Here is a 26,374-nt window from a genome sequence, read left to right as displayed (position 1 = left end):
ATGCGTTCATTCTTGACGTATTCTTATTACTCACCCATCTCATTTGCTCTGTAATGGAAGCGATCTCCTGTTTTGAATAAACCTGCACTGCATTTAACCCTTCGTTTCCATATTGCCCATTCTACCTCTTCAAATAGTTCAGTCCAGCTCTGTCAACAGAATTATGATCTCCATTCAACCTCCCTTGCCAAGAGAGCTGAGAAGATAACTCATAAACCTCTCATGCATGCATAGCAAGAGTGATTTTGAGAGAAGTGGCCAAAGTAACCAGAGTAGACAAAAGACCAATTTTTCAAGACATAGTTCTGAAAAAGAGACAAATCAGATCTTTAAACCACAAGGTGGTGATTCTTTTCAGCACAGTGCCCTAGAAAATGGTAACAAGAAGTAAAGTAGAGTTTCATGAAATGCCTCTGGGATGGGAAGCCACTACAGTTGGATGAACTAGTGTTAATTTTCCATGGAGAAAGTCTGAGGAACAGGACAAAAGAGAAAACAGTGCAGGAAAAGATGGAAGACATGGTGCCACTCATGTTCTCTACATATCACCCATCATCCCGTGGAAGAAGCAGAACATAAGAGGGAGGAATGACTGGGTTAATGGAAAATAATTGGTCATGAGAAGTATTATATGCAGTAGAATGGACTTAAATTTGGCTCGGCGTGAGAACTGAGACATTTTATTAGCAGTTCTTTCTGCATCATTTCAGCCATATTTGATTAACGATGGAACCAAGTAGGGGAAAAATTAAAACACACTACTATATGCTTTAAATATTTTTGCAGTTAATGTTAAATTACATTTAACAAGCACATTATCTAGAAATGTGACCCATTTCTAAACTGATATGGCCTCCCCTACTCACATGTTTTTTATGCCAAAAAATTTTCTCATAGACCTTTGTGGAAGATGCTCAAGATTAAATGCTGTGCATTTCTGATGCACATGGTCCTGTAATTCCTGTATTACTCTGTGCTAAGTATTCAATAACAGAGATTCAGAATCTGCTTTTGAAATGTCATCCATCCTTTCCAAAGGACTGTCCTGTGATAGAAGTATTTGAGTTATAGGCAAAAGTAACTTCCTCAAGTTGCTGGTCCCTGGCTTGTGATCAGCTGGAAAGACCAAATTGCAGAGCAACCTTTTACAAAACTGTCTCCACTAATTTACTGTCTCCACTAATTTACTGGTTGGTTAGACTTTCCAATACAGGTTTTGGAAAGCACAGAAAAGTTCTCTTACTTGGTTAAACTAATTTCTAGAGCAGTTCTGGCCACTGAGATATTAATAATGTAACAGGTGTTAACTGTAAAGCCAAAATTGACAAAAGTATGTGGACCACGGAAGACACACTGCTTTACATCATGGAGTCGTAAAGGCTAGCCTTATTAACAGCTGCCACTATGTACATCTGAGAACAACTGAAAGAGTAAAACATAACCTTAGAAGCACCATAAATTGTTAGGAATTTGTTAAGGCACAGCTCAAAGCCCTCTAAGAAGAATATATGTTTCTGTTACATAAATTTATGTATTTGAATTTGTTTGTTTCTTTTCTGTGTTCATTGGATAATATCTATTCTCTCACCTTTCCTTCTTCTTGCTTTACCAGGTCATCAGGTGGTGGAGGGCCTATTTTGCTATGTCTTGCTTTTGTAGATGGCAGAGATTTTCCTGATTTTTGTTTGACGGACTTATCTTTTTTTCCTGAAGCTGATGTAACAGGAGAAATTATGGTCGGAATATGAACAGATGGGATGTTCAGAATTCTTGCTAGGACAGGATCTTTTTTATCATCTAAGGAAGGGAAAAGCAACATTTTTAATGCAATTAAGTTTCATAAATGTAGATGGACACATTTTATTTTTTAACAAGATTTTGTACACTAAATTTTACCTTAGAAATAATAACCTTGGTGAGGGAGTTTATTATTTCAGATAGAGGGACTGAATATATGAAATTATTTAGAAAGTCTTTCCATAGACTGACTACTTGTCAGCCTAAAAGGCATCTTGAAACTATTGTTTCCCACAGGTCATCACTTCTCTCTCAAAAATAGAAAATACAATTTTTTAAATTCTCTTTTACTTCCAGAATACTTAACAGGTGGGTTAATTTTGAGTCTAGTATCTAGGAGATGATCACTGTTGTTATGCTTTATCATGGGCTGATCCAGCATGGACCAACTCCAGCAGTTTTGCACTACATAGCTCTATTTGCTATAATGATTCAGAAAGATTCTGATGATCTAGACTTGCTAAGACTCTCCTAATTGTTAACGGCCAAGCATTAGGGCAGCCTGCTAAGCATGTTGACAGGAAGTAGTCACGTTACCTTCCAAAACAGTTTCTTGAAAATAAAATTAGTAAAAAATTTTTGTTTCGACAAACTGACACTTCTCTTTAATCAGAAAAACCAGCCAGCTCTAACATTAATGCTTTTTTGAAAGATTTTTTTTAATCATCTTTTCTTGCTTGAAGGCAGCCCAAGTCCCAAACCTATAACTCATGAAATAGCACCTTGTTTTCCACCCAGACAATTTAAGCAATTTAATTCTTGTTTGTTTTGGAGAACTTGTTACCTCAGATGGAGCAACTTATTATCCACATCTTAACCACATCCATATAGATAAGAACTGAAAACACCAGTGAGCAAAACATGATGATCTCTGAAACCATCTTTTGAAAATCTTTTTTTAAATAAATAAAGCAAGCTTGATTTGCTTAGTAGTTTCTACAACGTATGAAGTTTAATGACAAGTCAGTCATTTCAAGAATGTCTTTAGGAAGACTTCAAAAAATCTTTTTTTTTGTTTTGGTAAAATTACATTTTAATTCTGCTTCTTCCAATGAACAATATTGTTTAATGTGAAAACTGATACATCAGGCAAAGAAAAGTTAAATAACTCATTGACAAACTGCAAGTCATATCACATTCAGACAAAGCAGGAAAGAAATGCATCTGGAAGCATGCTAATAGAACCATTCTGGTGTGAGATCATAGCATTTTCTGTAATGCAGATGAAGTGTTAGTATATTTTTGGCTGAAAAAGATAAAAGGTAGGCCTAAGTGCTACTATGTCCACTGTTTTCAGAAAGGTTTTGGCATAGATGGTTTCAGCTCTGCAGATAAGAAAATGCAGAGGCCATCTTAAAAATAAAGTTCTAAACTACTAGAAAGGCTGCCTACATGTTCATTTGCCTTATGGATGATTCTGGATTTATGGCAACTGCAAAGGTGACTCAAAATTTAAGACACTCAGGCTAGAAGAAACTATTAGATCATCTGGTGATAAAGTTCTATTTAGGAGTCCATGGATAACAAGCCTTCCACCTCAGTTTTTAAGCCTTCAATCTCAGTTTTTGTCTTGGTGCCAGCATTAGGGAAACACACAAAAATCTGAATATATCCATGAACTTTAGGCTAAAAGGCGAAACTTAGATCACCACAAAGATTTTTGAAATCCCCGTTTTCATTAGCTGATGCATGAGAACCTGATGCTTTGTTAGGTGGCTCTGCTTTCATGTACTGAAATTTATGCTGCATGGCTTTTACAGCTTATTGGAAGTCTGAGGAAAGGCAAACAAATCTGTTTTATTTGTAATGTGCTAGAGATAAATTCTCAGCTAATTATATAAAATAGGAAAGTTTAAAGTTCTCCATGGGGTCCATTCTGATACACATTTATTAGACAGCATGGCCATGGAATAAACAAGTAGTAGTACCCATCTCCAGGTGGATGGTGAGAAGAAACAGCTGACTAAAACTTTGACAGAGCGAGTGCTCCACAGAGAAGTAGGATAGCTGAAATGAAGGATTCTGAGGCAACTGTCCAATAAAATCATTAGCGAATGTAATCCATCTTGTCAGGTGAGTATAAATATCCATGTGAACACTGCAAACTGGGTACAAGCAAATTCTTATATATAGTGAGGGTAGCTATCCTTTATAGCTACCCATGCTGTGAAGTGGAGTACACTCAGTTTCAGATTACACTACTTTCCAGAGTGCTGAATTTAGGAATAGAAGCTGTTATAGGCTCTTGACCCCTAAGGAAATTTCACCTACCCCTTTACTCTTGTTGCCCTGAAAAATGAGAACATTATGTCTGAGGGTAACAATGAAAAAGAGTGGATTATTAAGACAGAGGGAAAATGTCTTTAGAAATCTTGAGAGAGATGGGACATTCCAGAGGACTGTCAGATTAAGGAAGGTTTCCTTCCTCCTGTACACATGTGCAGATTTCTAGCACTTGGAGTTGTACTCTCATGATTTCATCAAGGCACAAAGAGCAAATGCAAGGGTTCTATAATACCGAGAGATGAAAGCCCCACAGGTGCTCAAGCAGTGCCAGATTCACAAAGCGATGAGGAGCTTACTTCTAAGTCTGGTTGTAAGGTGGTCTGAAGTTAGATTTTGGTCATGCTAGAGAAAACAAATAATAATTCAAAACTTAAACAAATATTAACATTTAACCAAGAAATTAAACAGATGCATAAAGCTGGCAGCGAGCCTGAGGCCTTCTGTCATCTTAGCTTCCCTAAAAGGAAGATGGAAGAGACAAAATGAGAAAAACAGTAAGAAAAATGAGAAAAACAATAAGAAAAATGAGAATTAGAGAGGTTTCAGAAAATTATTTCAGTAATGCAGAGAAAATGAGTAATTTGCAACCAATTTAACCAATCGTTGGAAAGAAACTGATGATTACATGGCATACCATTCTACATTAGGGATGGATGGCATATGAGAATAGTCTAAGCCAGAATATTTCTGGTCAGAATTTTTCTGAGCACTTACGATACAAACACCCACAAGGGGAATTAGACATAAGCAAGTAATTGTAGAAAACCTGCAAACAATCAAAGAATGCCAGTCAGCAGTGCTGCACTAAAGCTCAACATGGCAAGGATTATTCTAATGTAGAATAGGATGCTTATGGTAGATGTGAAAAAGCCTGAACATCACAGCTGACATGTAGGTGTTTAATTAGACATGTCTCTCTTTTATGGCAAAATACAAGTTTTCACAGTCCACTACATTGTGGATGCTCTCTTGGCCCAAGTTTAAAAAGTCCTTTCTTAGTAATTAATTTTCTAAAATGTATTTGAATAATTAAAACTGAGTGTATAGTCCACACAAAGATGCATTCAATTAAATGTTTTCATATTTTAAGAGCTGAAAAATGCTGGGATTATTTTCTGATTAGAGGAGGGTTTCACTTTTATACATATGATGGTTTCAGTGGCCTTTCAAATGTAATGGAAACAAAAAGCTCTTGGTAAAAGCAGACGCTATTTTCATTGTGGTTTTGTGAAGCAATTGCTTCCAGTTGGTGAATGTGTTTATTGAAAGGCTGAGAGAAATCCCTCATTATGTCTGCACAACTGTAACCTAAAGTCCAACTCCTAATGTAAAATGAAAGTTCCATAATCACCTATATAAGTTTACAAAAATATTATTTCTTGGAAAACCAAGAAGACTCCTCAGCAAATCACATTTTCTTTGGCTCAAATTAATTGGCTGATTGTGCTGGGCTACTTAATAACAATACTTGCAAGTTTCTCCCTCCACTGCTCTGTTTTCACAGTAAGTAAAAAAAGCATGGAGACCTCCCTCCATTTTGAAATCTGAATCATAGAATATTCTTGACAACGTAATCTCATCTTGAGCCTTGCTGAAAATTCCCCACCATGTAGTAACAGCTGCTGAGAAAGGCAGAGTTGCATGCAACAAATTATTGGGTTACAGGCAAAGAGAAGAAAAAAAAAAAAAAAGAAAAAAAAAAGAATTCCCCCTATGGTTCTCAAATATCCTCTTCTATTTGCTTACTTTACCTGCTGTCTTCCCTGTAGGTCCATAATAGCTCAGGGACAGCTGGATTCCATTTTCCAAGGTGGCTGAAAAAGATCCAAACTTGCTCACAGCTTTCTTTTGATTTTTCAATTTTCCTTTAAAAAAAATTAGAATGAATTTTAAAGATAGCAACACATACCAGAACCACCTGACCTGCAAACCAATGACTGGTGTAAACGGTGGCACCTCAATGTGGATGACTAACCTGTAAAATAGATTAATATAGGACAGTGAAAACTTTATCATTCCACTCATAGGGTAGTATATAATAGTCAGTTTCATGTAATACAGCTGTGATTTTTCATCTAGAAATTGCATTCTAATTAGCTAGGTGTGTAAAAACAGGTTTAATAGCAACAACTAGTGAAAAGTCTTTGTGAATTTAAAGAGCAAAAGAACCTAGTTCTGGAGTCAAGGATCCTTGTTTCTGTTCCCTACTTGGCTGACAAGAATGCTGAACTGCTCACTTCTATCATAGAATCATAGAATCATTAAGGTTGGAAAAGACCTCTAAGATCGAGTCCAACCGTCAACCCAACACCACCATGCCCACTAAACCATCACATGTGGCCTATGCAGTATTAAAAGTCACTGTCTCTCAGGTATCGTCACAGGGACTGTATCTTGAGGATAAAGTAAAAGAAAGGAGAAAAAGTTGAGAAATTAGATCCAAAGATATGTCTGGAATTTGTGAAAGTGGATCAGGAGACAAGCTCACTTAGGGGTGCAGGACGTGATGTCACATGATGGGTACTTGATCCTTGAGAACCACATGAACTATGCAAGGTAACACCTCTGAGACAGTGACACTGGATCCTACCTTGCCTCTAGTTCAACTCCTACTGCCTTAAAGAAAGGTTCTGCTGGTAAGAGGAAATCCTTGGGATTTCCGGTATGGAGAACAGCTTCTTAAAACTGCGAGGAGCAGCAGAGAAGACTACAAAAGAAGGTTAAGGCAGGCACCCAACACCTAGCCATCTCCCAGTTCTTTCATCAACAAGGCACACATGCTGAGACCTCATCTGCTCCTATTTACTGTCTGCCATTGCAATGTTGATTGGTGACTCTGCACCTGCAGGATGCTGTTTTGCCATTTTGACTGCATTAAAAGCTCACCATTGTACCATTCAGCCACTGCAAAGTATCAGAGTGAATTGATTCTTCTCTTTCTTACTGCCTTTCTATAAGTTACTCCTGTTTACACAGGAGGAATGCCTCTCACTCGTGCCAAGTGAATACAACTTGCCTCAGATGCTAGCACACTGGTGACTGAATGTACCATTTGGCAGACCCCAGAATGATGCAGGACTACTTTCAGAAGGGCAGACAAGAAACATCTCATCTGTGGAAGGGTTGCAAGTTTTCTATTCAGACAACCTACAATTGCATCAATGGTGGCAGTTGAAGCCAAGGACAGGAGCAAGAGCAGGATGTTTTCTAACACTGATGAAGATCAAAAGAGCTAACACACCTACCAAAAGTTATACTTTTCCAATACTCTTCAGTTCAGTAAGGGCAATTCCATAGTGCTTTTGGCAAACATATACACAAATCTTTACAGGCTGGCGTCCTTCTTGGAAACACACTCACCTGGATTCAGAAAAGACTTGGATTCAATGCTCTCTGAGTGTTAGCAACATGTCAACCAGCAGTAGAAGTCACTGAACTGCAGAAAGATCTGTTTCTACGGAAAAGGTCTTGAGGAGGCACTAATGCTAGCCATCTGACCCACAAAAGGAGGTCCAGTTCCAAGGCGGAAATCTTCACATTCAAGGGCAGACATTTATTCTGGTCACAATGGACATGATTCAGTTTGCATCTTCTTAGGCTTTCCCAGGCCACATTAAGATCTGAAGGAGTCCTCCACTAAAGAATAAAATTCTTTTCTTGAGGAATGGTGACTCTTTTCATTGATTTCCTTGCTTTGGAAAAGAGACTGGTTTGCACCTGTTGACCTGTATTGTGCTTCTACATCTTGGTAAGATCTCTCTACGTGGTGCTTAAGTCAGTCAACTGGATTTTTACTTCTATTTACAGAACACTGATCTTATTTACCCTCTGCCATTAGTAGGAATTTATTTTGTGTTAGTTGATACAGTTTGCATCCAATTACTAAATATGTCAAACTATTAATTCTTTACATCAGTGATGTCAATCCACTAACCTGATCTAATTTTCTGTTCTTCCTTAATTTCTTGCACTTCGATTTCTTTTAAGTTTTTCTTGGGGTCTGTGATATGAATGAAGAAATTGTGGTTGTCTTTTATCACTTTCACCTTTACCAAAGTTAGATCTGCAAAGCAACGGGATACTATTATTACTCCCAAAAGGCTTCAGAACTGCCCCATGCCCAAAAAAATCCCTCCACCTGCAACTATAAAGCACACAAAAAGAAAATTGCTCAGAAGTGGACTGAATTGCTTAGCAGTGGACCAAGACAACAAAATTAAGGTTAGCTGAGTTTAGACTAAATATTCAAAAACTTCATGACAATTAGATCTGAGAGGCTGCAGAATAACCCCGTTGCTTAGATATATTGCATTTGACTGGACAAATTATTGGAACATGCATTCTCGGAATACCATGCATTGGTTGCCATTGAACAGATAAACACAAACTGATTTTTCTCCATTTCCAGTTTTCTGGTACTTTATTTATCTATCACTCGTTAACATACTACAGCAAAATGTAAACATTAGTAGTGATAGAGGCTAATATGGAATTACATGGCACTGTCACAACGTCTTTAACTGAATTTCTATTACTGAGACATGAAAAAGCATTTATGGATCAAGAAACTATGCCATCAGTTAGTAACCAAGTCAAAGCAACACATAAAGAATTGAAGAATCACCTTTTACAAACTCTATCTTCTCTACTTGAATCTGTCCTCCATCAGATGGGAAAAGATATTGATTGGTTCCTGATACTTGAATGAGATCCTCCCCTGTATTGTAGCCAAGAAACTGGAAAAACAAGTTTTAGATTACACGTAAATGAGAAAGGCAGAAGCCATGAAAGAGGCAAATGAAGGACAGATCATAAGGATCCCACTGTTCTAGTCAACATATTTTTCTTAAGATACTTAACGAATGTAATAACTATTTTAGCAAATAAATAGCATGTTATCCTCATATCCAAATAATTTGTCAGTTACTAATTGAAGTAACCTGTTACACATAAGAGCAGAATCTGGTCCTTCAGGGGCATGGAGCCATCGTGGAAACTGAAGAGTAGCAAGTAGACTGGTGGCTTAACATATAATGGGAAGGAAAGAAAAATTCTGGCCAAGTACAAAGAGACAAAGCACAATGCCATGGGATCAGATAAAGGGCAGATAAAGATTCAGCTTTCCACCCTCTAGATTTTGGAATTCAGACACTGTAAATCTGATTCTTAGATTGCTGTACCTTCCAAACAGCCACAAATTGGCATAAATTAGGTGAGTGCACTCAAGTAAGTTCAGATTGAAATGTTATATATCTCCAAGTCTGAAGTCTGTACTCAAGCAAGTTTAGCCTAAATTTATTGACTTACGCAAGATTTGAATGCAATGCTTAGACTCTGCAAATATAAAGCAGCGCAAACTGTCTAAAAACTGCTTGGACACAACTAGTGAAGAGTTCCCTCTGTAAGAAATATCCCTCTGTTAATATAACAGGCAGAATAGCTTGTATTAGGGCACTCCAAGAACATCGAATACTGTGTTCAGTTTTGGGCCCCTCACTACAAGAAGGACGTCGAGGTGCTGGAGCGTGTCCAGAGAAGGGCAACGAGGCTGGTGAAGGGTCTGGAGAACAAGTCTTATGAGGAGCGGCCGAGGGAACTGGGGTTGTTTAGCCTGGAGAAGAGGAGGCTGAGGGGAGACCTCATCACTCTCTACAACTACCTGAAAGGAGGTTGTAGCGAGGTTGGTGTCGGTCTCTTCTCCCAAGTAACTAGCGATAGGGTGAGAGGAAATGGCCTCAAGTTGCACCAGGGGAGGTTTAGATTGGACATGAGGAAAAATTTCTTTACTGAAAGAGTGGTTAAACATTGGAACAGGCTGGCCAGGGGAGTGGTTGAGTCACCATCCCTGGAGGTATTTAAAAGACATGTAGATGAGGTGCTTAGGGACATGGTTTAGTGGGCATGGTGGTGTTGGGTTGACGGTTGGACTCGATGATCTTAGAGGCCTCTTCCAACCTTAATGATTCTATGAATTTTGAAACAGGAAATGGAAGAAACAGTGAACTCCTTTTACCTGATTTCCAATGTGGACAGCCAAAACTTCAACTAGGTCTAGCAGTCCCCGAATATGGGAGTTGGAACAGGTCTTTATGTTCCCCTTTCCTACCCTCTCCCATGAAAATCACATTTTAGGCAAAATTCATCCCATAAATATGTTTTCCATGGGCACAAAACCACGATCAACTTATCTTTGTGTTCATGTCATATACACTAAAAACCATCCAAGTTAATTGAATGGTCTTGTGTAGGATAACCTTAAACATCAGAAATTGCTTTCCAAAACTTTTAGGAAAGGATCTGCTGCTAAAATGATGGCATGAAAAAAGACCTAGTTAGGCTTAATTTACCCTGAACTCCAGTTTCACAACGGATAATAGCTTTGCTGTAATCTTGACTCTATATATAAATAGTTAGCACTTTCCTAACATGGTGCAATAATACAACTCCTTACCTTATAAACTTTCTCAGAATGTGGTTCTGGGACGCTGTGATCTTCCTCAAGTTCAGGGGCTTTTGCTGGTTCATCTTTAAACTTCTCTTTGGAAGATTTCTTGTTGGAACCTTTACTTTCTTCATGTATTATTATCTCGTGTCCTTTCGTTTTACCTCCCAAATATTCTTTTTTTCCTTTTTTTGCTTCCTGAAGTTGTTCTTCCTCCAGTAATCGGTCCTGCTCCTCCTTCCAAGCCTACATTAAATGTTAGGAATTCAAATGACTGTAGTTCTCTTTGTATTACAAGATATTTCATATGTGCATGCTGAAAAGAGTACAAGTAAACAAACTCAAAGGAACCAATGTTCTAAGTCACTCACATGTTTTCCAAATGTGTCTACAGTTTTACAGTATTACACACTATATTTTGCATAAGATTACTGACTCATTCAATCCACAGGATCAGTCATTCTTGACCACAGGAGATATATCAGATGATTATTTGTATCTTACACATTCAGTCATAAACAAATTATTTTGTTGTGCACTTTTCCACAATGTTTATCACCAAATCAGAACGCATCACTGGTATTAGTTTATTCCCAAAATGCAACTGTGAGATAAAATTATTTTATTCTTTTACAGAAAGAAGAATGAGGTATCAATGCCAGAAATATCAACTTGTATCAGGAAGACAACAAGAGACACCCGAAATTTTCCATAGTATTTAGGGCTTTGTAGCATTTTATATTCTAAGCATACCAAAGCACAAGCATGTCTGTGGAAGAAATGGTAAGCATTCATAGTTACAAGTTAAGCATTAGCCTATCTTGAGCCGTGCCAGCTCAAGTTGAGTACCCAGGAACTGGTTAACACCATTCCATATCTACATTCCAATATCAGTCCTTTAAGTGCAGAGCAATACACACTGTAAGAAAGATAAGACATACTATGGCTGTGAGGAGTCAAAAAAAGCAGGAGAGTACAACATCAATTAAGCTAGATTTGTGCAAAGTAACAGATAATGCCAATGCTAAGACTTAAAAAACGTGTGCTTAACTCCTACCTCAGCCAGAAACTTACTGTGTGAACCTAAGCAAGTCAATTAATCTGTAGTGCATGACCGTGCTCTACATCTATAAAATGGGATTCTCTGTCATAAGGGAACTCTGAGGTACCATATTTACATTCCTTAATTTCAAAGAGATGTAGATAGTGAAAGTAGGAGTTGGGTACATAAGTACTTCCATGAATGTGGGTCTTATGTTTTCATAGCTTTATAACCAGAAAACTTCAACGAGAAGTAGGATATTATACATAACTCTCATTTCCTAGTTCTGCAATTATGAATTGCTTTTGGAATGTCTAGTCTAACTCCAAACAGTCTTCCCTTAAGAAAATAACATAATATAACTGTATCAATAAGGAATAAATTAAAGAAAAAAAGACATAAAATATACAAAAAATAGCCAAGAGCAGAAAAACTAAGAGGACTGAGTCAAGTTTATGTAAGAATGAAGGCTTACCTTCCTGGGAAAGCAATGTTATTTAGTCCATTTCAGAAACATACATATTTTTGCCTCACCTTTAGAGAACCTTCTCTGATAAAAGGACTTTTTTCATCGTTGGATTGAGATTCTGGAATAGTCTCCATTATGTTCTCAGGTCCTGACATGCTGCCTTTAAGAAATGAAAGGGGAATAAATGAGTTTACATGAAAATTGAATAATTAAAAACAAAAAGGAAAAATAAAAATAAAAGAAGCACAAGTAAATTAAAAAATATATATTTGTAAACAGTAAAAGTATAAAAGTAGAATAAAATGTTAAATATTTTTAGAGATAAAATAGAAAGACTGTTCAGGTTAGAAGAAACTTATCTGACAAATAGTATTATTTGATAGTCATAACTGGGGACCAAACATGCTAAACAATATATCAACATATTTAAAGACTCACTCTCTACTTCTTCCTATTGAAGGCTTTGCTCCTCCAACAAGTTTTTTTTTTTTAATGCAGATGAGCAATGCTGAATAAACAATAAGCAGTATTTATTATTTTTGCTACTACCACTGTTCCAGAATTCAGATCCAGTGCTTTAACCAGCTCACCAAATGCCAGAACAAGCTCAATACCAGAATCATAGATACTCCAACCTTTCGAGTCAAAAAAGTGAATAAATGCTGTCTGAACCTTCAAACCTTCACTAAAGAAACACCATATCCCCTGTTTACTATTAGGGCTTTATAGCATCTATGACTCATGAAAAGGGTATCTCTCTAGGTGTGTGGTTTTATATCATGCTTGGATACCCATCATGCTAGAAAAGATAAATTAAAGTACACTATTGGAAACGTCTACTTACATTACTTTGTTTTAAAAAGTAAAAATTGCAGTGTGGGTTACAGCACTGCCAGTGAAATTGAAATCACCTAAATACACTGTTGCCCATCTGCATGTCCCAGCTAGAGGTGATTATCTTCTTTCAGCAAGTGAACTTCTCTATGAATCATATCTGTCATGAGGCACCAGATGGGCAAGACTCAATCTAGCTCCTGTGACAGCTAGATAGGTACAAATTATGATTTAGAAGTCATAACTGTCCTTTCGGTTTCCAAACTATAATCAGACATGTTAATTGGGTTGAGGAATAACATTCCTATTTTTGTAAATGCTAATTGCTAGTACTAGAAGGTTTCAAAGTGCCTTCTCAAAGAAGGTGAGACTAAATATCAATGTAAGGCTAAATATCAACAAATCCTTGTTAATAACATTTAAATACACAAATAGACAATTTGGACAAAAGTTCTCTTTTGACAAAAGGGGTTTTCAGATTTTGCTGCCTGCTCAACAGTTACTGTATGAACTGCTTACACTTTTCACTATCCAAAATCTTGCTTGTAATTAAAGTTTGCTCTGCAGTCTAGTCAATTCCAGTTTCCAGTTTTAGCTTCTAGCCCACAGCTTCTGACTTCCAGCTTTTATCCTGCCCTTTTAAAAAGGAATTTTCCTGAACCGTGTTGCCAATTTTAACTACTGCTCATCTCTTCATAGGTTCAGTTATCTAAACAGAGATTTGTATTTATATCTAATCCTTAAATAAACACAGCTACTGTAAATGTAAATTGACATTAAAGGTCTCCATTTTCAGAACAGAGGATGATGCAGAATATTTAAATATGTGTATTTAATTCATTTCAAAACATATTTAAGTCTATACAGATGACAAAACAAGGTTACCCTATGAAAAAATATATGCAGTTCTGCTCTGAACAACTTTGGGTCTCAGCACTCAACATGAAAATTGAATTTTCTAGGATAAAACAAAAAGATACCTACTTTTGGCTTTCTTAGGGAAGCCAGGTTTTTTGACAGCACATGCAGACAATTCAAAAGGTCCTTCTGCCATGGCTTTTTCCAGTTTAAGAGACTCTATTTCCTTAGCCATCTTCTCTTCTTGATATTTTACTTCCTCCTCTTTCACCCAGTCTTCAATTGAGTTGGCCACCAGCTCGAGATAGTTCCTGAAAAGCACAACATTCCTCTATTTACCGCAATACAGTTTTCACTAATATGATTTCAGGTCAAACAAGATCACTTGGCTTCTCAGTTTCTTATATAAATATTATTCTATAACCTTTGAGAGAAGGCTTGCATTTGACAGGGTTTCGCTCAGTTTTTACAGAAGCTGGTACTTTTGCCTGGCTGGTATTTGCTTAATATATCTTATGTTTGGGATTTTGGTTCTCCTTTCTGCAGAGATATTAGAAACTTGTCTTCCATAGAACGCCTGCCCTCAAAGAAAATCCAGAAAGTCAGAAAACATGGAGACATTCAGTTTAAGAAAGGTTGAAACTAATTCTGCTCCTCACTGGTTTACCACCAGGATATTTTCTTAGTTGCTTTTGATTTATGTTGTCTTTTAGAATACACTTCATTTGTTTGTTCAGCAACTGAGGAGGTATTACTCTATTTAATTTCTAGCTCTTCTTTATTGGTGTGACAAGAAAGGTGCTTGGAAATTGTTATCCAAATCCAGATTAGAGAATCAATGCACTGTAGCCTGGCGTAAATTAAGAATATTCACAATTAACTGTTGAATGACAAACTGATCCAGAGTTTGCAGCTGGTATCGGTAGTTGCCTTGTCTCATCTTCCCAAGGTGTCTGACATGACTGCTAAAATAGTTCATTGTGAACAGCTGCTTCCAAGGTAGGATGAAGCCTGGAAGTCTTGTATGCAGTTGTCACTCAACCCCTTGTTTGGAGTGTTATCCTAATTCTTTAAAGTAAAGTTCTTCACGTGTGCAAAACTGAAAGGGGCCTTTAAAGAATGCATAAGATTCAGTTGTTGTATCTTCACAATGTTTTGCATTTATAAGTTCAAGACGATTCAATTGTACCTCATGACAGTTTTAAAGTTCTTATTGCAGCATTACATTGTATGTCCAAGAGAATTAATATGTAGGCTATCTACACAGACTGGAGATGTATACACTTCATGTACAGCTTAAAGATACACAAGTCTCTCACAGCTCCTGCAATGTACGTGGAGCCTGCTTTGGGAGACTTGCATGGAGAAACTGTTGATCACACACTCCGTAGGGACAAGGTGACTCCGGTTGTATCTGAAGAAAAGTGTACAAGCTATAAAAACAAAGGTGTTGAAAACAAAAGGCAAAACTAGGTTGGAACCTAGAGTTGCCAGTACTGGAATAACTTGAAGATGAATATACGTTATAAATAAAAAAGAGATTATTCGCATGGAAAATATTTTAGGGCAATGAAACGGTCATTCAAAGTCAAAAATACACATTCTATTAATATGTATTCTGATGTCACTACTGCCAATGTCTGACTCAGAATCATTTCTCAGAAAGGATTATTCTTTTCCAGTAACTTGTGTAATGTGTTTACTATGAAACAGTAAACAAATGTCATTAAGATTAACTTTGAGCAAAAGAATAGTTTTGATAATGTCTGAATTCATTTGGCTTCCTCTTAGAGCGGCCACTTATCCTAACCAGAGTTGAAATGTTTTATACACACACATATCACTGCAGGTACATGTGTACCTGCCTTTGGATCCCCTTAGTAGCATCCATTGGATTTCATGGGTAGCCTCCTGCTGCCTACCCTTTGAACAGCACAATTCCTGAATTTTTGGATGTTCTACATGAACTACAGGACCTGATATCCATAGAGAAAAAGGAAGGGTAACTGGGATCTCCAGGAGCAAAAGCTGCTGCAACGTAAGAAATTTAATTTCCCCCTCGCATGAGAATTTGCTGTAACAGGACCCACTGTAACCAACTGATTAGCAGGTAACAGAAGTATATTCCAGACAGCAACTATGGAACAACCCGACAAAGCGTGTCTGTGGTCTGTAAGATGTCACAATCAAGAAGTAACAAAGGTAGAGAACTCCTAACAGAGAGATAGTCAAGCACAGCATCTGTTGTGTATTTATAACTCTCCTGTGGTGAAAATGTGACTCTTAAATATATCCCAAAAATTAGAATGATAGTAATTTTAATAAAAGGAAAATCAATAAATTATTACTAAACTCATCAGGAGCCAGTTATTTCATACAAAGGTAAAAACCAGTAATACTACTGCTTAATCAATAAGTAGGGTTTGTGCCTGTTTCTGGCAACTTAGTGGGATCTGGAAGCTAATGCAGGCAACAGCTTGAAGCACCCCAGGTATTTAAAGACTGTCTTCCACAGAAGTGTTATGTTGCTTGGAAACATACACTAGCAAGTATTTATGATACTTTGTCTGGAAATCTGAAATGATCTTTAGCAAAAAGGTTGAATAAGGTCAGAAATTGTGCTGATTATTTCACAGCCAAAAGGCAGGTATAGATGCCACATAACAGAACCAAACGAGAGCCCATAGCTCTTCAAAGATGCTAAGTAGCATACATAGCAGTGACATTGGATATTTCTATGAAACAAGAGCAAAGCCAAACCTTATTACCTTTCATGCCACTCCATGTAAGGAGTTTCTTTAGGAACTCCTTGCTGCTTTGAAACAGAAACCGATGAAGTGTCACTGAACAAAGATGGCATGCCCCAAGCAGAAGCTATCTTTAATGTCTAAGCTTTGTTTCCAGTGTATGTGGAAGAGTAAGAAGGAGAAAGCATATAGCTATTCCATCCTCAACTGAATTATAATGCATCTACCAGAGAACATGCTTCATTCCTTCTTTGGATGCAAAATTAGCAACTTTTGTTTTGCAGGTATCAAGAGCTCTTCCCATTTTTCAACTGGCCTTGAATTGACTATTTCAATGCCCTTTCAAGGTGACGAGCCAAATCGTGATAGGACCCCACAGATGAAGAGTTGTTGTTTCAAGGATAAACGCTTCCTGAGATGGTCTGCTTCCTCACTATCTGCTCCTACAGACAACACAACAACAATATGCGATTGAGATGAGCTGTTACTCAGTGTATGTAAACACCAAGTGACATGTTAGATGTACTAGGGTATGTGACCTGGTCTCCAGTGTCTGTTCCAAAAGAGTATGGGTCTCCTCTGGGTCTCATGTCATATGTGTCAGCCCTGTGCAGACATCTCAGAAACACCAGGCAGCTAAACTGGCACCAGGTGTTTATGTTTAAGCAACTTGAATCAGGCCTTTAATGTCCAGTGCCCCAAAGAAGAGTAAGAACAGCTGGCAAAGTAAACAGTTCTAGGCTCCAATAGACTTTTGAATAAGGTCAGAAATAGAGGGAGACCACTGACCCTCTGCCTGGATCTGTCTGAATGCAAGACACAGGTTTATTTGAACACACCATCTTTCACTATCTTTTGGGGAAGATTTCAGCTGTTATATACATGCAAAAAATTGACTGACCCCACATTTAGTGGATTTGCCCAACAACCACAAAACAGCCAGCATTTTCTCCAAGGAACTTTGTGTTTCTGCTGGTAAATCTCTTCTGGCTCTGGTCCCAGTCACTGCTAATCACAACAGTTTCTTTTCATGGAAAATAATCTAAGTCCAAGTGCCTGGAAAGCTGAGACAGACTCACACAGAGTTCCTTGACTGAGCGCAAAGATACAAAATTCAATAAAAATATGTCTTCAGGAAGGCACACTTTGCCTATTTAGCATTCAAACCTGTTCAAATATATAGGTACCAACAAAAGTTGCTATTAGAAGATTCCTATATTCTGACAAATGAGGCACTGCACTTAGAAAGGGATGCCTGCAAACAAGTTGGGGGGGGGTGTTGTCCACTGGATAATTTGCTTGAAATTCTATTTGATAAATCGAATCTAATTAATCCATAGAGCACCAGAGTGACATGGTAAAAGATAGCTCAGCTGTCTCTCTGTGGCATTATAGTTTCTTTACATATCAGTACATGCACACATATTCTATTCTCGGTCAATTATTTGGAATAGCAGTTAGGTCCACATCATCATTTATATCACTGTTTCAGTGCAAAAAAGTATTCCAAAATGAACAGGTCCACTGACAAAAGCTGTAATAGTGGACACATCAATCTCTTGCATACCCCTAACTGGTAAGCAGATAGTGACAAGGAAATAAGAAGAATGTGGTATTCTGTGAAAAAATTATTCTAATATCAATAAAGGGTTTCTAGCTTTTCTCGAAAAATTTTCCCAGTGACACTCGCCCAATTTATGTATACATAGTTGAAAAACCTGATAATTATATTCTTAGACAGAATTTTCTTTTTAACCTCCCTCACCTGAAGTGTCCTCAACATAATTTTCTTGATGTGGATATCCCTAATATGACTTTGTGTGTATGTGTGCATTATATATATTTTTATAGTTTGTGATAAGGAGTCACATACAGTTACTGCATGGTTCTCCTCGCTCGGAAAAGCTTTGTCTCAATAGAATTCTTTTGATATAGCACTGCTTTCCACCTGCGTGACTTGCTTTCTCGTAAGTGTGTTACATCATGGTATCTTTTAGTTTCAAAGCTTTGCCCCAAGCATAGCCATGCAGGTTTTAATTGAAAATGACTGTGAATGAGACATGAAAGATAAAATAATTACCTGAATCCAACATTAGAGTGCAATGCAATATTCCAAGTCTCTTGGCACAAATGATACTGATTCATAGGATTGTGAAGAACCATTAGCAAAGAGTTATCCTGGGTATGATAAAAGGAATCAATACATCTATATTCTTGGGATGCAGTATGAAGAACCTGAAAAAGGAAAGAAAGGTACACTCTCCCTGCAGACAGTAGCATATGTACAGATGGTACACAGCACAGCTTTTAGAAAAAGGTGCTTCAGAACGTCACTGTCCTACAAGATGTACGCAAAGCATTTGGATTCCAGCAATCCTAAGTGTTCAGGCAGGTGGAAATTGAAACTCCACTGCTATTCATATTGAGAAGAGGCAGTCACTATGCTCCACCTTCTGAGACTGGCCATGAATGAAAAAGTTCAGCTAAATAATAAACAAATAAATTTAAATATTAAATAAATACTTAAACAAATTTAATTGAGTGTTTAAATAAATAAATAGTAAATAAAAGCAGAACTATCATATACCAGGTAAATATTCCAGACAATGTTTACATTGTCTGCAGGCTGAAACTTATTTTATAGTTATAGCTAGAAGAAAGCCTTCTTTGAAAGTACTATTTTTACAGAACTATGCAACTGAGGTAAAACTGAAATACTTCCATATCAACAAACATTCTCTTTAAACATGAAAACCTTAATATCAGCTGGTGTAAAAATTATGTTCAGATGTGACATGTAGTATAAGGAAATATGGAAATATTCTTATAAAATGTTATTTTCTGTTGCAGTTATTTTCCACCAGTATCTTTTGACTAGATTCACTAATTATTGACAGTTCAGTTAGTATTAGCTATTTATGCTGCATAAGAAGGAATTCCCCATGTACTGAAATGTATGACTAGACTTTAAAGTTGTGATGCTAAAGCAGTACTGAAAAAGTCCAAGCAGCCTTTCCTTCACCCATGTATAGCATGTGTCAGGATCAAATAAGAATTGCATTATATGAAGCTCAAGGCAGCACAGGATCCACTCCTCCCAAGAGAATGCCTACTAACTTAAGCCATCTACACTTGAACTTATCTTTCACAATTGTCACTCTGCCTTTCTGCAAGATGAGTTTTAGTCTTTAGCTTGCAAGATTTCTATAAGTGAAGCTTGTAGCCCTGAAAGGGTGAAGTACCATTACAACAAAATTTTCCATTTGCCCATAGAACATATGCTGCATAGATACTTGAAAAGTATGCTTTCACATACACCACATAGTGAGTCCTATAACTGCCAGGGAGGATCACCCCTAAGGGCAAGATCATTCTGCCTCCATCACACGTTTAGCTAAAAGACTCACTACCAAAAAGGACAGCTGCAGTTTGGCCAAACCAGGAAATAAAAACCCATTACAAACTATATTTCACACAAGAAACTGAAAAGCAGCTAAAGAAAAATGGGTTTTGGTAAAAATGTAAAAGGGATAAAACTGAATCAATTACCTAGCAAGGAAATACCCTGTACTCTGCTACTAATTCTTTGTACAGCATTCTGAGGGGTGACTGTATGTATAAGATTGTCAGTTCACAGATACCTGAAGAAGAACATGGGGTTGAAAATGCTCAGCGAAACTCCAGTCCGTCAAACAACGCCTCTGTGTCTTTTTTATTTCTTCTAAGTTTGGTCCTAGGCCATAATTTTCCAGACTCACCTCAAAATACACCAAAACAAAATAATGAATATCAACTTTTCAGTGTCAGTTGTATTAAATTAACTGTAATTTTGTTGACTTAATAGACAGCATCCCATGTTGCATCACAGTTAATTGCATAATGCTGCACATGTGTAGACCTGTATGGCACTATTTAATAAAAAACACAATTACTCCCAAAGGTTTTTGGTCTTGGCTTTTTTATGGCAAACATAATCTAAATATTTTTATTATTAGGTTATATGTTTTTGAGTTCTGTAAGCAATTATGAATATTTAAACATGTCCTATGAAGTAATTTTAAAATTGCTATATTTATCCAGGGCTGTATGACAGGCAGGTGTTTCTGAAGATGCCAAACTACACAGTCTATTAGCGTGATACAGTTTGGCAATTTCTCTCACTCTCTCATGCTAGTATTTGACCCTTGGTATTCAGTGAAACCAGCATAGAATTGTCATTAGTAGCTTCACCAAAACCCATCACCTTAGAACTCAAAGAAAGTGATTTCATAGTGCTTACGGCACTATTTGCCAAACATCACAAAATTAACATTTGCATGCAGCATTGCTAAGGAATCCCCAGCAACATGCCCTGTCACTAAACAGTGACTTCTGTTGTCTCATGCTATAGAGCACAGTTTATTCCATTCCTCACACTTGCCATATCAGAAATAAAAAGATGCAATTCTTTGTTCAAAACAGGATCAGCCAGACCATCTCTTCCATCTTTGCCATTTGTTTCTGTATGTCCTGGAAATTGAAAGCAGAATTTTAAGAAGCGTTCCAGAAATTTCAGCCCTAAACGCTAAGGTTGGAGTGATGCAATTTCCTTAGCCTCCCTGATGAGATTGCTATCAAGTTGAAGCTTCCTTTTATGATACTAGACCAATAAATACATGATCAGCTCTGCCACACTTCTTTCCTACAAGAGCACTTTAAAACCCAGGGGCAACAAGTGCCAGAGTTCATTTAAAAAAAAAAAAAGAGAGAGAGAAAAGAACTCCTTATAAGACCCACTTAAATCATCCTCTTATTTGTCCTATACTGGCCTTGCATGGTCAAAAGATTAAAAATACTCTAAGAAGTGTCCTCAAGACTCATACACGAAGAACCATTTTTCTGCTTGCTATACAAGAGAATCAGTAACAAGCATTCCTTTGCACAGATGACATAAAAAAGAAGGCAAAATCAATTATTTTGATATTTTCACATATTTTTGAAAAATGCAAAATTTTAAACTTGAAATTAATTGGATTTATAGAGTTCTACAAGCTACTGACAGAATATTACTTCTGCCGAGGATCTGACCAGTCATTCCTGATAAACTGTCATTGTTACAATGGGCACCCGATAGGAATAGGATCACATGGAGACTAACTTCTATGCTCTCATAATCTTCTGAAATAATTTCCTTTTAACAGAATTATTTATGCCCAGAGTTAGGGCAGAGGTCACTAATATTTGATCAAAATTCACACGTACGAGAAAAATACTCTTCCCAGGAGAAAATACTCTGGAGAGTATTTGTTTGTAAGGTTCATAACCAGCTCAGTTTCCAGACATATATCTGGCTCTGCTTCTCTAGGAAACTGGACCTGTTTACTGACTGCCTTTAGAAGATTTAAGAAATCGGAAAGCAAAAGTTTTCTCTTCCTGGTATTTGCTTTAGTGTTGCAGAAGTGATGAAATGTTGGAAGCTATGTTTGTAACTGCAATATTTATTATTGTGACCAGCATAAAAGTAAAATAAACTAACACCCAAAAAAGGTTCCCAAAATTTGGAAGAGAGGCAGATAAGCAGGATTCAATTTTGTCTGCTCCAACCTTCTAAGGAAAGGATCCCATCTAAGCTGGTTGTCTAGGCATCTATATTAGTAAAGCATGGGCAACATCATGAATCTAAAGGTACAGCAGCTTAAACTGACCTAATTTCTATTTTTCTCACATCCCAGAAAAATCATCTCCTTTTTAATGTTGCTTCTTGGCCAACACTGCTCCAGGCCAACAACTTTTCATTATGTTAGAATCTGCAGAAGGAGATGATGTAGAACTTGCAGAAAATTCACTCTGCATTGTCTACAAGAGATCTCCATCTCTGATCCTTCTATCTAAAATGTCCCCATTCTAATATGAATGGGATAGTTATAACGGCTCAAATGTCACACAGTAACTTGCTAAAGATATACTAATTGCACAGACTGCAAATTAAGTAAAAAAAAAATTACAGAAAAAAGTACGTATGCCTGTGTAATTACAACATATAGCACACCTTTTTTTAATTTTCAACTTTTTACATCACCTTCTAGAGTCCTCATGTGTAAGTTATATATCCTTTCCGCTTCCTAATAGTCATACACTAGTAATCGTCTAATTAACCTTATACATCACTTTTGATTTCACTCTGTGGCTGCTACTGAGTTTGTAAAGACTCAGCTGCCATCATAACTAACAAAAACCTGTGTTCAGGAAGGTATTAAAGCATGTCTTCAATATTTTATGTCTCTATATTTGATGTCATAAGCAATAAAACTGTTTTCTAGTACATACTTTTCTACAGATATAATTTTAAAGAGTTGCTTAAATAAACTGTTAATGTTGTCATACAAAATAGCTAGCTTTTGTCTTTATCTAGTAATCCTACATATATACTCAATGTACAGACTATACAATACTTGAAATTCAGTGATTTGTACAACTAAGAAAAATCAGAGCCCTGAAATAGCAAATGATATGGTAAAATAAATAGCAGATTTAAATTCTTCAGGAGTAACATAAACAGAGAGGTTTTTACCAGAGCCTCTTGGAGTTTTCTCACTAAGCTTCTTTTCCATAAGGAATAGTTGTCTCAGCTGTCTTGCAAACCGGGCTGGATTATCCCAAGGTATGTAAGACACTTCAGAATCACCTCCAACCCTAGATCCAGAGCTCTCCAGGAGACCAGAGTCACTCAGCCCAGTCAGCCTCAGGCTTTCAAAAGTAAACACTCTGAAGGCTCTTTCTACTTCAGCCCAACTCAGAAGTTCTAAAAAAGAATTACAATCATTAACTGAAAATGTCCTTATGGCTCAGCAGAAGACAAATAGAAGACTATGTAAGTGTATTGTTTTTGGCAACTCTGCAAAAGCCAACAACAATTTCCTTAATAGTATTGGATCAAATTATGTGAGCTACATCGTACACTGCATTCGAAGTTGAATGCTTCCAAATTGCAAAATTATATGCCTAACTATTAATCCATCTTAAATGAAGTGTTTCCTACATCTGAATACCTCTTGGCTCATTAACTTTATATAAATGATGTTGATTTTAAAATACTGAGTAGACTTTATCAAACCAGTTAACAACTAGTTATTTTCAGTTCATAAAAAGGCTTCCATTATTATAGATTTTTTTATTATCTGTAGCTTCTCAAACCAAGTATAAAATGTTTTTTTCTCTTCAGACAAAATTTTACACATAATTTATACAGAAGCCTGCAAGGTGCAAAGGCATAATAAATCCTATTTATGGTTGTATGCATTGGTATCCATATAACAATGATAATCATGAGAAGGACTGAATTTTAAGACAGGTAGTTCAATGCCCAAAACATACAGAGAGTATCTTCAGTTTGAAATGTTTTCTCTTTACGGTAAACACCCAAGCATGTCACACATCTTGAAAGTGTTGGATATCTCATCCCCTTTTTAAATCAATCACCTTCTTGATAAAAGTGAAGACATTGCTAGCTAAATCAACAGTTGGGAGAGTTTGGCAGTATAGTATGGTCCAGTGAAGACCATCAAATTTGACACCCATGAGCCAGAATGCTACAGCAATACAGAATACCTTAATAGCTTAATGTCCAAAATGAACATACCAACAACTAGAAACATGCAGCACGTGCAAATTAATTCAACACAAGGGATTTCAGGACTGAATAGCTGGGAAAGTACCTTCAAATCCTGTGCCTTATACAATGGCATAAATGTAACCAAAGGGATTTGGATGTTCATATTTCTCAGTAGTCTAGCATAAACTTTCAAAACTACCTAAGGGTATTTATGCAGTCTTTGGGATTGTTTCAGTGTACGTCCTGGTGGTATGCACACTCCAAAGAAAAGGTAACTGCAGAAGTGATTATGGTTGAAGAAGTGACTGTATTCCTGGTTTGATAAAGGGACTATTAATGATGAAAGAAGCCATTTCATCATTAACACCAACAGCTTACACAGAATACATTCTGAAAGCCATTTATTGTCCAATAAAAATCTTCTACCTAAGATTCATGTGCTCCTCCACCAAAAGGGCATTGGTAAATAAACATACAGCTTATGTCAGTGTCTCCCAAAATGCATTCTACGTCCTAGGATCAAAATAGCAATTTGTACAACTATTTATTTCCCCCCCTCAGATTTAGTGTTTTTATGTTTGCAAATATAAATAAATGCGTTCCAACATACTTCCAGCTCTTAGTCACGCAATATTTAATACTCATATAGCCTTGCCCATTAACCATGAAACTGAGGTCTAAAGTTAACCCTAACTTGTATAGTAGGCTAAGGTGTAAGCAAGAATGTGAAAATGGGAAATTCTGCAAAGGTTTTAGGCAGCTGAAAAAAAAAAGTCCCATAATTCCTGCTATTTAATAGGATCATCAACCAGAAGAAAAAGATAGGAGTTGTATCAATGAAAAAGAGAATCAGTTTACCACTGGTACAATAATGCATGAGCTCGTGAACTCTGGCCAAGCGTTTAGTGTTGTTTTCAGTTGAAGGAAGGGTGAAACGGGTAAGTTCTGTAAGAGGCAGTTTATCCATCATCTCACGTTCAATCTTTTCTGGATTTAAGTTCTCCTGGACCTGGAACAAAAACCGAAGTACTAGAGTTAAAGTAAACTTTCACACCAGTGGATTTCTGAAAATTATGTTTGAATAAAGAAGTTTTTTTATAGCAAAAGACATAAGCATGTGCTTAAGTCAGTGGGACATAAACTTAAATTTGAGCATGTGCTCACAGTATATTGAATCATGGTGTCAGATATTTTAGGCAGAAAAAATGAGATACATAAGAGAAGAACTGACAGCATAACAACAGACACTTGTTAGAAGATATTTGCCTGTACTAGCTAGAGTAAAAAATTCTGGAATACAGAAATATGTACTGATCTATTCAGACAGGCAGCAGGTACCTTCCACGTATCTTTCAGCTGGTCTGTGCTACTTCTCATAGTAATTAAGCCTGTAAACTCGTTGATCAGTCTGTGACTGCAGCATCCCTATATATTTAAGATTTATCTTTTGAGACTTATTGGCATCTTTCAGCTTCGCTCTTTTTAGTATTACACACTTACAGAACCTTTTTCTTGGACAGTATCTTCCAAATCTCTTTCCTCTATCCACTCCTCAAACATTGTGCTATATCCTGAATTTCCTCTGCAGCAAGTGCATCATATATATCAAGCATATGCCTGCTAAGAGCATCTCCCTTGGTGATTACTCAGTCCTGCCTTCTGCTTGAGTATCTCCAATGTGTCAAGCTCAATTTGTTTCTGAATACTGTTTTAATCAATGTTGTAATCAATCAATTTGTAATTCATGAAGCCAGGCAGATATACCTTAGCTGTGAAATCTAGAATTGTATTATCACTTGTATTGCCTTCAGAGTATTTTCAAAGTTTAACGGTTAAACTACACCCTGGCTTTGGAAAAATTTGAGGAATTCATAGTGGTTTTTTGGTTCAGAAAGTCTGGGAACTGTTACTTTGAAATAATCCCAAACCTTGCAGTCTCTGAACCTTTCGGCCTTCGTTAGAATTTGGCAATGTCTTGGGTGTACACTATGCTCCAACTAATTAGCCAACCTGAACACACTTCTTGTGTTCATTAACAAAATCTGTATCTTTGCTTATACTTCTCTACATACTAGTATTTAATCTAGTCTACATGCTAAATCACTGTTATCAAGTTAGTAACTCATTTTCCGCAGTTTCATCAGTGTTTGACTACAGTAAATCAACCGACTTCTCTAATACTCTCATCTATGCCAAAGGCTAAACATTCTTATTAATAATGCAAACAGATCACCGAAATCAATATAATGCTCTATGTTTGTGATGTGTTCTCTGTCAGTAGCAGTTAGTCTGCTTAAGAAGCAATGAG

The 26,374-nt window shown here is 36.9% G+C and overlaps 1 protein-coding gene across 1 annotated transcript in view; it reads right to left on the bottom strand.

The window, feature by feature from the left end:
• The window catches only part of SPAG17 (sperm associated antigen 17), a 309,464-nt gene that overhangs the window by 48,290 nt on the left and 234,800 nt on the right, over window positions 1–26,374 (bottom strand). The window contains exons 13-23 of the mRNA XM_009330177.1: window positions 24,925–25,075; window positions 23,026–23,256; window positions 20,896–20,984; window positions 20,117–20,233; window positions 18,556–18,710; window positions 13,855–14,039; window positions 12,102–12,196; window positions 8,708–8,819; window positions 8,018–8,146; window positions 5,835–5,948; window positions 1,589–1,797 (exon numbers count right to left, since the gene is read on the bottom strand). Coding sequence (XP_009328452.1) covers window positions 1,589–1,797; window positions 5,835–5,948; window positions 8,018–8,146; window positions 8,708–8,819; window positions 12,102–12,196; window positions 13,855–14,039; window positions 18,556–18,710; window positions 20,117–20,233; window positions 20,896–20,984; window positions 23,026–23,256; window positions 24,925–25,075 — 1,587 coding nt within the window. The remainder of the gene's footprint in view (window positions 1–1,588; window positions 1,798–5,834; window positions 5,949–8,017; window positions 8,147–8,707; window positions 8,820–12,101; window positions 12,197–13,854; window positions 14,040–18,555; window positions 18,711–20,116; window positions 20,234–20,895; window positions 20,985–23,025; window positions 23,257–24,924; window positions 25,076–26,374) is intronic.

Source organism: Pygoscelis adeliae, unplaced genomic scaffold (assembly GCF_000699105.1).
Source record: "Pygoscelis adeliae isolate BGI_AS28 unplaced genomic scaffold, ASM69910v1 Scaffold120, whole genome shotgun sequence".
NCBI classification, from domain to species: Eukaryota; Metazoa; Chordata; class Aves; order Sphenisciformes; family Spheniscidae; genus Pygoscelis; species Pygoscelis adeliae.
The sequence above is the reverse complement of the archived record's forward strand: the minus strand, read 5'-3'. Positions and strand labels throughout refer to the sequence as shown.